Below are 11917 nucleotides of genomic sequence, written 5' to 3' on the forward strand. Positions count from 1 at the left end.
GAGAGCTTGGAGGCATCTCAGGATGCCGTTTGTGAATGGGAGTGCAATCACCTTGAGAGCACACACACACACACACACACACACACACACACACGGACACACACACATACATACGGACACACACACACACAGCATGGTTAACAAGCACATTTAAAAAAGTAATTTCAAATTTACTTGGAGTAATTTACACAAACCTGCTTTCAAATGAGGGAGAGCTAGCTTAAGAAAACAGCGCTGTAAGTCTGTGTACAGTACCAGAGGCGCAATGTTTCCCCACACTAAATCCCTCACCAGCAAGCCTGCACTTTTCATCAACTCGTAAAGTTTAACACAACACGCTGGAATGTTATTCCTTCTATAGAGGTTTAATCCTGTTTGTAGTGAACTGATAAACACAAACTTAATTGAGTCGAGTTTAGAAAATGTAAAAAGGGTGCATGTTTGCACGCTCACATTTGTGTAGATGGAGAGAGAAAGATAGATGACTACTATGTGGTGTATTCTGTGCGAACTAATAAAGAATATTGTGTGTGGGCACATTTGTGTGTTTGATTGCTTGCGGCTGCAGAATGAAAGCAGTTGGAGATGGAGTGTGATGGACAGAGTGAAAGAAAACGAGAGAAAAAGGAGGAAAACAGATGAATAAAGAGGAGAAAATAGTAAAGAGAGGCCCATCGAAATAGCCTGCCATGCCAGCCCTGATCAACCACCTACTCATTCACAGAACCAAAACTCCAAAGTCTCTCTGTGTGTGTGTGTGTGTGTGTGTGTGTGTGTGTGTGTGTGTGTGTGTGTGTGTGTGTGTGTGCGTGTGCGTGCGTGCGTGTGCATCCATGCATGTATCAATGCTCCCATACACATCAAAAGCTGGATAATTTAATCATGCAAACCACAATCCTCTCAGTGGAGACACCACATTCAGGGCCCTCCTCCTCCTCGTCCTCCTCCTCATTTACGTCCACAAGAAAGGATGTCAAGGCTTCTTCCACATGCACTTAACATTATACCGCTCCCTTCTCCGCTGCCATTACCAGCAAAACAACAAAACAACCACCAACTCTGTCAACTCAGCTCTTAATCACACTAGATACAAAACAGACATTCAAGGGAGGGAGGGAGTTACTTTTGAAAAAAAATATTTTGGTCCTATCAGACTGGATTTTGAATCCTTAAATCAGGCTTTGAATGCTCACAAACATGGATTGGCACCATTTTAACTGTTACCATATTTATATGAGGAACAAGCTGAAGGCAGAGGAACAATGAATAATGAACATTTTGGGGGGTATGACTTTGAATTGCCTCCTCAACCTATATTCTGTCATTACAGCAGGAATGATGACTTGCATTAATGTAGGAGCTGAATATTGTTTGAGTTAGAATTGCTATACAGATATTCAGAGATTAAAGCAAAAAATATATCTAATTCACTGCCCTCTGCTGGAGGACAGATGTCAAAAGGTTAAACACAAGTTAATTAAATGAAATACTGATTCAGGTGAACAATGCATAGTCTCCTAACAACATCTGACCCATTAGATGCACTCCTACAGGCATGCACAAATGTGTAGAGATGCACACACATATACAACATATACAGGACACAAACAAGGCCTGGTGACAGCTGCGACTTCTGCTGAATTTCTTCCACCCCTCCCATCCTACACCCCTCCCTCCCCTCTGCTGTGAGTCTTCACTCTGCACCCAGGCCACAGGGTGAGTATCAGGTGAGGTTTTAAATAGCGGGGCCTCTACAAGATGACCTCAGGGCCCCAGGGGTCTACCCCCGTGGCCCCTGGCCTCTACACTTATGTCCCCCAAGAAAGCGCTACGGGACCTGGGGCCTCCCCTCAGTCAGTAGCCTTGAGACTACAATCTATGGCCCTATGCCCCAGTCCAGGCCGTAAATCTAGGGACTATAAACTCATTCCAACTTGAATCACTCACACATATCTCTGTGTTCACAATGAAAACAAAAGACGTCCTCTGAATGCTACAAGCCTTATCCTCTCCTTAGTCGATGCTAAAGCTACAGGCTAACCTCCACTCAGCCCAGATTAAAGCGCAGCTCTATCTCATCTGCTTTACCCCCAGTTTCAATTTCAACCCTTGCCCGGAGCTTGAGCTTCAAAAGCCCCATTTCCAAATGTTCTCCTGCCTGTACCCTCTCTCACCCATCAACACAGCCACATCTCCAGCTCCTCTCTCAGCACCGAAACAGAGCGAAAGAGTGAGGGGCCGTCCTACAGGAAGGCCAATGTTTACGCGATACTGTTTTAATTAGAGGCAGGCGGTGCTGGTATTTTCTTTACAATTTGGCCTATGTTTGCCTTAACCTAGACTGCCATGGGATGGCTCCATTTTCCATCTGTGGCTGGGAGGAACTCTAAAGGGGTCTTATTCCTCTCTTCTATGCCTCTGCTTGCTGAACGCAGCTTATAGTTAATCATCGCAAGATCATCTAGAATCATCTGCAATTTGAAACTTAGGATGTATCTGAAGTCGAACACAGGCCAATAGGCATGTGTTCCGCCATTGAGGAAAGCACACAGAGGGCAGCAAGCCACATTTGTGTGTGGGGAGAGCAAGATAGAAGACCACAATACTACAACTTCCTGTTTGAGCCAATAATTTCCTGTAAGCATCACAGCGGACAGCGCAGCATTAGTCTGGATGCAGTATGTCTTAATTACATGTCACTATCATTTTTATGTGGTCCAGGTAAAAATGTTTAGCTAAACACAAACCCCATACATCCTCATTGGTTTGACACAATCGCCTCTTTGTGCAGGCATGCGTCTCACTCCCAATTGGTCTCTGTCGCTTTGTCTAATAAACAGAACTTCCTGTGTCTGAGTGTTTATAAACAGTGCTGAGTGAGCACTGTGTGAGAAGAGACAATCCCTGCGAAAGCTGTGGCACGTGACAGCGAGTAGAATAAACACACTAGCCAGCTAATGGTGGTCTGCTGTAGACCTTGGCACTAGCAGAAAGCAGGTGACGACAGACACGACATGAGATCATAAACGTAAAAATGCAGCTCCATTCAATTGTAAGGGAATTGAGAGATTGAATATGAGCTGGGTGTATTGTGTGTGTATTGTGTGTGTATGCGTGCGTCCACAGGCCACACAGCTTCCAGGCAGGGTCGTCCATGGGTCACCTGAGGAGGGCAGTTCCAAATGAAACATAAACAGCCGCTCTGTCCTCTCCTCCTCTCTCTTCTTTTTCCTCTCAGACGATGGGCCAGTCCCCCAGCACGGCCCAGCACAGCGTTCCACGGTCCAGGCAGAACTAATCTATCCCTCAGCTGTGCAGTCTAATCTAAACAAACAGATCTCTCCCTATCAACATCTGGAACCCCTCACGTATCGGGACCTAGGAAACCACCACAGCCCAGTCTCTTTTTCAGTGCCTGTGTGTGTGTATGAGCAGGTCTCTCTGTATCCGTATGAGCCACTGTGAGATTGTGTTGTAGATGTAGAGGTCACTAGACTTGGTTCAACATAAATCAATATTTTAGTCCACAAACAAGAATAATTGCAAATACCAATCACATGTTGCCAGGGTCTGAACTGATATGATATTTGTTTGACATGCAAAAAGAAAAAGCCGCAAAAAGCTAACCTGTAGACTTTACTTTTAATGTGTCTGTAAAAGCTTTGCCATTTGCTGCTTCATGAAGCAGAGCAGTTGCAGTCAGCTTGAATTCATGACAGTTAAAATGTATTTCAATGGCGAAAGATTTTCCAAACTGTATCAAGTGCCAAAGAGTATCAAAACGTATCAAATCTATAGAAACTTAAACAATAACTGCAGCATAATGCGCATCTCTGCTGTCCCTCTGTAAGATCAGTGTGCTCCAAAAACGTTCAAGGGACATCTTTCAATTTTTTATTTTGTTTTGTTGATGTTTCCACAGATTATTTATATGCAGGATATTTCATTTGAGAAATGAAAATTGATTATCAAAATAGTCAAGAACTAGTCTTTTCTATCAAATGATTTCCTAACTAATCAATTTCAGCACTCAATGCCAGTCTGCAGCAACTTAGTATCAAAGGATGCTCCGTTCACTTTCATATGCTGCCCCTCACCGCAGTGCACATGATCATGGTCTGACATGCGAAAAGGGTGTGAAAACAGTGTGTTCCTCTGGCTACGATCAGGAGTCCTGTACTGAGGAGGCGCCCCTCTGCCTGAACTGCTGCCAACTGCGCCTGCGCCACAGATTAGAAGAACACGCTTTCGGTCAGACCCCTGCAGCAGCACGCAAGGAGAGAACAGCCAAACCGGGGAGGAGGTGGGGTGTTTGATCTGTGCAGGAATCAGTCTGCTTTACTGTTTGATCTCATGAACTATATGTTTTTTCTACATCAGCCTGGGTAGTTAAAATGGGTTGAAACCAGAGAAGGCAACCACACAAATGTGACAACAACTATGCGTAAATACTTTTTTGTTTCTTTTTTCATGACCAAAAAAGACTTATTCATTTTCTTAGCAGTAAAATCAGCTCCTCCATTCATGACTCCTTCAGCCGACTCTAGCCCTAAGTGCAGGAATGCGGATCAAAGGAAAGGAAAAAAAGCACAGCCCCTTCCCCTTACCCCCCAAGCACCACCCATACGCACAGTCCCTTTTTTCCTTAAAAATGTTCAGTCTTCATAAGTTGTTTCTGAAAAACCTCAAGTGAGCGGCATATCCACTCCTCAAACACAAGTTCCTGTCCTCACTCCGCTTTTTCCCTGCAGCCGGAGACAAATCTTTTTGGAAAGTTGAGAGCTGTCCAAAACGGGACCACACACAGTCTCTGAGCATTCAACTGCTGGGGGCAGGCAGACACACACTCGCACACACTCACACACTCTCACAAAATGGCGGCTTTGACAAAAATTTCCTCTACCCCAAAAACTGCTTATGAATTTAATTACAACCTTACTTCTGAGTGCAGTTACAGTCGCCTCTTGCACATCTTGTGTGTGCATCTAACACGGTTTGAGAAGCTGCAAGTATGTTAGGAAAATGTAAGTATTTTCAAGTTTCACTTGGCTTCTAGCCAGGGCCTAAACAATAAACAATCCCCCTGGCTTGTTTAGTAGCACCCACTAACCCACCCAACTAAACCATCCCATGCCGTTCCAAACACTCAATATCAAACTGTACAGCTTCAAAAGCATTGAAATAAAGAAAGGTCCCAGCATCTTGCATTCAAACACACACACACACACACACACACACACACACACACACACACACACACACACACACACACTTTAAAAACAGATAAACTTTACAACTTGTCAGAAAGAGCCAATAATAAATTAGAGTGTCTTACCTTCCACCCAGAGTTTCTCCACATCCGTCTCCAAATTAGCTGCCCTTAAGCCCACAGCAAAAGCTCCGAAAATCATGAGGCCCACAACCAAAAACTTTCCGCAGTTCTTTTGTATGTAACAGCCCAGCCTAAATAAAAGTCTCTGGAACTTCGCTCTCAGCCATAGAGGTGCTTTCCTTCCAGTCGCCTTCCCCTAGAATGAGACAAGAGTCGTAATGTTACTGTCAATTCAAACACAAAACACTGTACTTACCTGGACAGGTATATCTGCACAGTTTAGAAGAAAATGTTTGATGTTATAAAGGCAAAGAAATGATATGTGTTCAAGTCAAAGATTCTTAAAATATTTTAACTATGAGCCCCAATTTGATCAAAATAATATAACCCATTGACCGTCTCACTCTGCTAACCTGTGATGATTGAAAAATACACATCTGCTGAGGACCGCTTAGAAACCACTAAGGGCTCCCCAGAGTGAGAGCCACAGGTTCTGTCATATCAGTAACACGTATAAACTGTAACCTTAGCAGGAGACATGCAAAATGAAGATATCTTCATCCTCTACAGGTCACCCACACACACACACACACACACAGGCTGGTCCATTTGTGACATTTCGCTGCTACAGTGGTGAGTTATGAAGATGCCAATACAGGCCGTCTGACATTAGGTGTCACAGGTGTGTGTTGCTGTGCTCCAAAATAGGTTTGCAGCTGGACCTCCAGAGCGGATAGAGGTAAATAAAAGGAGATAGCCTTCAAGACACAATTATACAGTAGGTGGTCTTTAGACAGTGTGCCTCCCCTGTGTCTCTATTTAACACAGATATATCCTTATGCATCCTTTATAGACTTCAGGGTTTTAAACCCCAGATTTGGATGCATAATAATCCTGTTACATAGCATAGTATGGTCCCTATGAATAGAATGAAAAATACCTTAAAGTGTAATAAAGTCTATATTCCCCCCTCCACAGTAGGTACTCTATGTTGGGAGTAGTGTAATATGTCATTGAAGTAGTCTACATTACCACCCACGCACACCCACACATCAAACTTTGATTTTAAATACCGTGAAAAGGTGCATGTGTTAAACCCACAAATACCACCACACACAGCTCCACTCCCCCGTCCAGCAGCCCGTGTGTTCCGGCCTGCATGGGGAGCGTAGGAGCTATCACAGGGGGACTCACAATATTTGTGAACGGAAGAGGGCAGCCACATGGATTTTTTTTTTCTCTTTACGCGAGTCTCCCAAGCTTAGATACTGTCAAACAAACCTTCAATTTAACCAGCAAAACTTTTTACGCAGATCATGAGCAGAGAAACTTCAAGCTGGATGTTATGAAACAGTCAATGGTGGTGTTGACTGTGAATGAAAGCTGCATGTTTTGCCTGGTCTGAGACCGTTAGAGGTTGGGATGTTGTATTAGGAGTGGTTGTATTTCCTAATACAACTTGTTTACATCCTACAACAGAAGCCATGTGCAATAGAATATTATAAATGCTGCACACAATAAAACACAACAACTGTTCGCTTACTACAACCTTGCCCCTGTGTCCCTCTGCCCAGCCCGTCCCGTTACCTAGCAGCGACTGGACATAGTTTGGCCACTTTTTTCGGCAAATACAATGAAACCAAGACCATAAAGCTCTCTCTCGGTTAAGATGAGAAATAAGCACCTCGGTTATTTGCTGCAAAGCAAAGCCCGCATCGCAGTAACTCGGCCGCTGCAAATACTCCAAATCCAGCGGTGTGTTGCGGGTATAGTCCCCCCTGTTCCTCCGCGTTATCCTCGGCCGATCGGGGTCTCTGTTTTCCTGCTCGGATGGCGCATTAGCAGCCGAGGCCATGTTGCGGGGACTGCGAGACTGTTTCCCACTTTATAGTATTTCCCCGAAAGCGTGTAGCGATATCCCAAGGCAACAAAGTTTCACTCTCGGAGATCTCACACCCGTGAAGTAGGACTTCATACTCCTGTTGGAGACGGCGAGTCAAAGTCTGCGCCTTCCATCCCAACATTTCGCGATCCGGAGGTCTCCACCGCTTTCACCGCATTCCCCGTGCCTCTTAAAAAAAGCAAGTTTCTCTCAAAAAGTGAGGTGCGCAAAGTGATTCCCATACACAAGTCGTCTGGTAAGAAACCTCGATGGTCGTTGCATTCTGGTGGGATCTATGTGGTCTTCCCCTGGGCCGCGCGTCACGGCCAACTCTGAGATTCAATAGAAGAGGAGAAAAAGACCTCTCTCCATTTGGAGGCAGCGGAGGAGGAGGGGTGAAAAGGGAAAAAAACTCGAGATCCCGCCTCTAGGGCTGTCAGATCGCAGGACTTTCTTGCATCTGATTGGTTCCAGAAGGGCAAAAATTACTCAGCAAACACGACTATTATTAGCTGCTTAGCAACAGCTCACTAAAGTAGAGAGACCACCCAGGCAGGGAGACCTCATGTGTGCATCTCCAACTTCAGGGAAGTCTCGCTGAGAGCCAAACCCGCTTGGTGCGTTTGGTGTTTTGGGTTGTAACACAGGGCTCTGTCGCTAGAAAGAAGCATTTCCCAGAGAGGACCTGAAGTCAGAGGCAAGGTACACGGTCTGTGCGACGGAAGGGGGCCGAGGAATGTCAGAACTGCAGTTTTTAACTTTGATTTTTTTTTCTACCACCATCGTTGAGCCTCAAATTACAGCGGTTCAATGGGAGGTTCTACAGTATGTTGTCGTTACAATGTCAGCCTCACTATAGCATATAGGCTTTAAATGTATACTTTTATGTAGTAATGTGTATGATATTAGCACAAATGACAGGGATACATTCAAAATGTTAATATTTTTGGATTTCAATAAATGCATGTAAACAGCTAAACTGTGTATTATACTTGATCAATTATTATGTTCAATGTGACCCAATGATCAAACATAAACTGTATAATAAACAGTTCAGCCGGTAATCTCCAACTACATCTCAATCACAACGATATACGTCCATATGTTTACAACATATAACGTGCAAAATAATCATCTTTTGACAAAATTATCAAACAAATGACTGAGTAAAATGTTTAATTTTGAAATCAAAGTGTATTAAAGATGTTTGATTTACGCTCTTTTACGCATAGGTATGCTTACTTATCTATTTCAATTGTATTCACTGCTATAAAAAAATCACAACAGTGCGTTTATGTAATTCAAAATAAATAACCTCATATTTTACATAGACCAGTAAAATTGTAATTTTTGCGCATAACTCTCTAATATCTGCAATTCAGCCACATATGTCTAATCATGGATTTCATCGATATCTTTACCATTAATCGTTTATATCGGACTGTCATACTGTCGTTAATGTCTCCTTACGCACTGATAATACTTTTCTCAGTGAGTGTAATCCTTTGTTACCTATGCCAGAAGATGAGTAACATTCAGCAAATTGCGGAAAACATAATTGCATAGCCAAGGATTTCAAGGCTCATTAGGTTAAAGAAATAGACATGAACATATCAATATATTTAAAACAACACGTGTTTACTTAAATGTCCCTTGTTTTAAGATTAGCTAAAGATATAATATAAAAACTATGAAATACTTCAGCCAAGACAAATGTTACCTAACTTATCTCACAACTCAACTGTGAATAATAAAACAGGTTTAACCAAACAAATGAATTATGTGGTAATTAGCCCGTGTTGCCACTTGATGGACCAGAGTATCAGTCTATCTATCAGCAGCCCACACTTCACACCTGAGCCAGCCGAGCTCAGTGGCGGCTCGTCTGGCTGCCAGCCGCGCACTTACCATCTTCAGTCCAGGTGGGGAGAGCTTTCAGAACAAATCCGTGATATCCGCCCCCGTGGAGTCCGAAACATGACAGTTATGATGAAGATAAAAATAACGGCTTTATTGTTGTGAGGAGAAAAGAAGACATATTGTAATCCGTCTTGGTCTGCGTCGGAAAAGGTTCACTCACAATTACGTGGCTGTTCCTTTTTTGGCCACGTGGGTGGTCCCGTTCGCTCCTTAGACAGGACTCTTTGACTGTCACGTGATAAGCCCAAATTTGTAAACAGTACCAACCCATGCACAGCAGCATCCCGTGTCTCACCAAGTCAATAAGATAAACATCACGCCCAGCGAGAAAGAGAGGACAGAGTTACATGCTGTCATGCACAGGTGCACACACAACTACATGTGTACACAAATGACTCTATGCATAACAGTTAGACACACACATGAACATATAAACACATGTGAATGCTTTGGAAGGCACACAACATATGTTAATACTATATGGATGTATGTGCACACATATGTACATTACCAATATCATGAAGCTTGCAGCCAGAGGCACACACATGCAAATAAATACATAAACATGCACACTCAATCACATATTCAATTCACAAATGTCATATTCAGCGATAGCTTCTGAAAACTGACTGCTTTTAACATGAAAATAGAGAAATATTTTTCTAATTATCATATGAATGCAAGATTTTAGCAAACCTACTTGTATATTTTTATTTAGTCAACAGCCTAAATCTAATTATAAGATTTAACTGTATTCCTCCTTTGGATTGACTCCACCCTGTTTAAAATATGTTTTTCTTTCAGCACAGCTTAGATGATGTCTGGTAAATGCAAAGGTGTTTATCTAAACAATGATATCCATTCGGTCCCATCAACATTTTGATTTGTCTTTGGAATCAGTAGGAAGGTTGGCTGCAACAATAACTTAATTTCACTGGCATTATATATTCCTGGTGTGATGTCTGAGATAAGGCTTCCAAAGGGGGACAAAGTTAGGCTGCGATGCCCCCTAATGCCCCTGAATAGACCCCGGCCTGTCTCTGTGGAACATTTCCTTTTAGCAAGCAGGAGTCATAACTGCTGCACAAGATCTGTACTAGACATGTTCAAGTTGTTGTCATGATGGTAACGCTGCAGGACTCCATCAAAGTGCCGTAGGTCATTGCGGAAAATGGTCCTCCCTTTTGAATACTGTAGTGTAGAGGCTATAAAGATATGCCAGTAAAAATGCTCTGGGAGATTATATTGCAAGCATCTGTGTGAACTAATGAAATACATATGCACGTAAGATGCCAAAACACCTTTGACCAAAACATGAGCATATTTCCTTTTTTTTTCACTTACCATCATGTGCTAATATGGATCAGATGGAGTAATTGTTCACATTAGGAATTATACCAAGAAGGGAGAACTGTATTCTTATATATATATATGTATATACATATATATATATATATATATATATATATATATTATATTATTATAAGTATATATTATACTTTTAATTTTGTGAATGTAGGCAATAGTTTGGACTTCAGACTATGTGAGCAAGAAGGGCACTGAGTTTATTCAGGCCTGTACGTTATTGTCCTTTAAATAAAATCAGTGAGATATAAATATTCAGTAGCCACCCTATACATGTTTGTCATGACTGTCTTAGCTTTTTGTGATAGAGATATGTACACCACATAAAAAGGTAATACAATCATGGATTACAATAATCAACATTTATTGTAGAAGAGCAACTAGTCATAGTCATTTTTATCAGTTTGTCCACTTATCTATTGGTTCATACTTTTCAAACCTCTTACTGTACAAATATGCCAAAGTGCACATCTGAAAGGATTAGTTGATTCCAAACAGCTGTTCCAGCCTCTACAACGTGCTTCTGATATGATACTAAAATGTTCACACATTTAATGTATAAAACTATCAACAGTCGATTAGTCCGTCTTGTCGGACCAATACATTGATTAACAGCAAATATGTGGTTAACAGTTGATTGCTATGACAATGGGTATAGCTACTGTATATCCATCATTTCCTGAGGATGAATATTTTTGGTGGTCTTCAGACTTTTCCCTCTTGTGCCACCATCAGACCAAATTGTCAACATTTTTGCACAAAGTTTTATAATGGGCAGGTTTTTATTAAACTTGCAGACCACATATAAATATTAAAAATAAAGCAATTGATTTAATGACCCTACAACTTTTCCTCTAGTGACACCTTCAGGTAAATCCTAACATTTAAACATTTAAAATCTTCAATGTTCAATGTCTCACCCTGGTGCAGTGATGTACAGGTGTACTTCAGGACCATGTGACATCACTAATGGGTGTGGTTACAGGGGGAAAAACAGTGCCAGAAGGAAAACGGCCTTGAAACTTTCAACCAGAGAGGGCAGCAAAACAAGGCTTTTCAGCCTGGTGGGTAAATTACTCTGTATAGGTTGTATCCTCTGCTTATATATATCCGTTCATATTTATCTAGTCTTCTTCCTTCCTCCCCCCACATGAATTATTTAATGAGTAAAGGAGATGAAGTATTTATGGCGCTGGAGGAATTGGGCATCAATCCAGCAACAACTTCATCCCCCGCTCACCATCTTTGACCCCTGGCAGGGCCCTGCACACCCCTCAAGGCTGGTATCTGACTTGCGGCTATGGGAAAAAGCAGAAAAACCTTGTTTAGTTCACTTATTTATGATTTGCAGGTGGATTCCAGTTCAAAGTAGAAGTGTGCCAACACACTGATTTCTTATTAATCCCATAGCCATTGCC

General features: G+C 42.2%; 1 protein-coding gene across 1 annotated transcript in view; it reads right to left on the reverse strand.

Annotated features, from left to right (window-relative positions):
* The window catches only part of ptch1 (patched 1), a 48697-nt gene extending 41213 nt beyond the window's left edge, over nt 1-7484 (reverse strand). The window contains exons 1-2 of the mRNA XM_029439352.1: nt 7017-7484; nt 5336-5528 (exon numbers count right to left, since the gene is read on the reverse strand). Of these exons, the coding sequence (XP_029295212.1) occupies nt 5336-5528; nt 7017-7187 (364 nt within the window). The 5' untranslated portion in view covers nt 7188-7484. The remainder of the gene's footprint in view (nt 1-5335; nt 5529-7016) is intronic.
* Nucleotides 7485-11917: the final 4433 nt, after the last annotated feature.

Source organism: Cottoperca gobio, chromosome 9, assembly GCF_900634415.1.
Source record: "Cottoperca gobio chromosome 9, fCotGob3.1, whole genome shotgun sequence".
In the NCBI taxonomy this organism is placed as follows: Eukaryota; Metazoa; Chordata; class Actinopteri; order Perciformes; family Bovichtidae; genus Cottoperca; species Cottoperca gobio.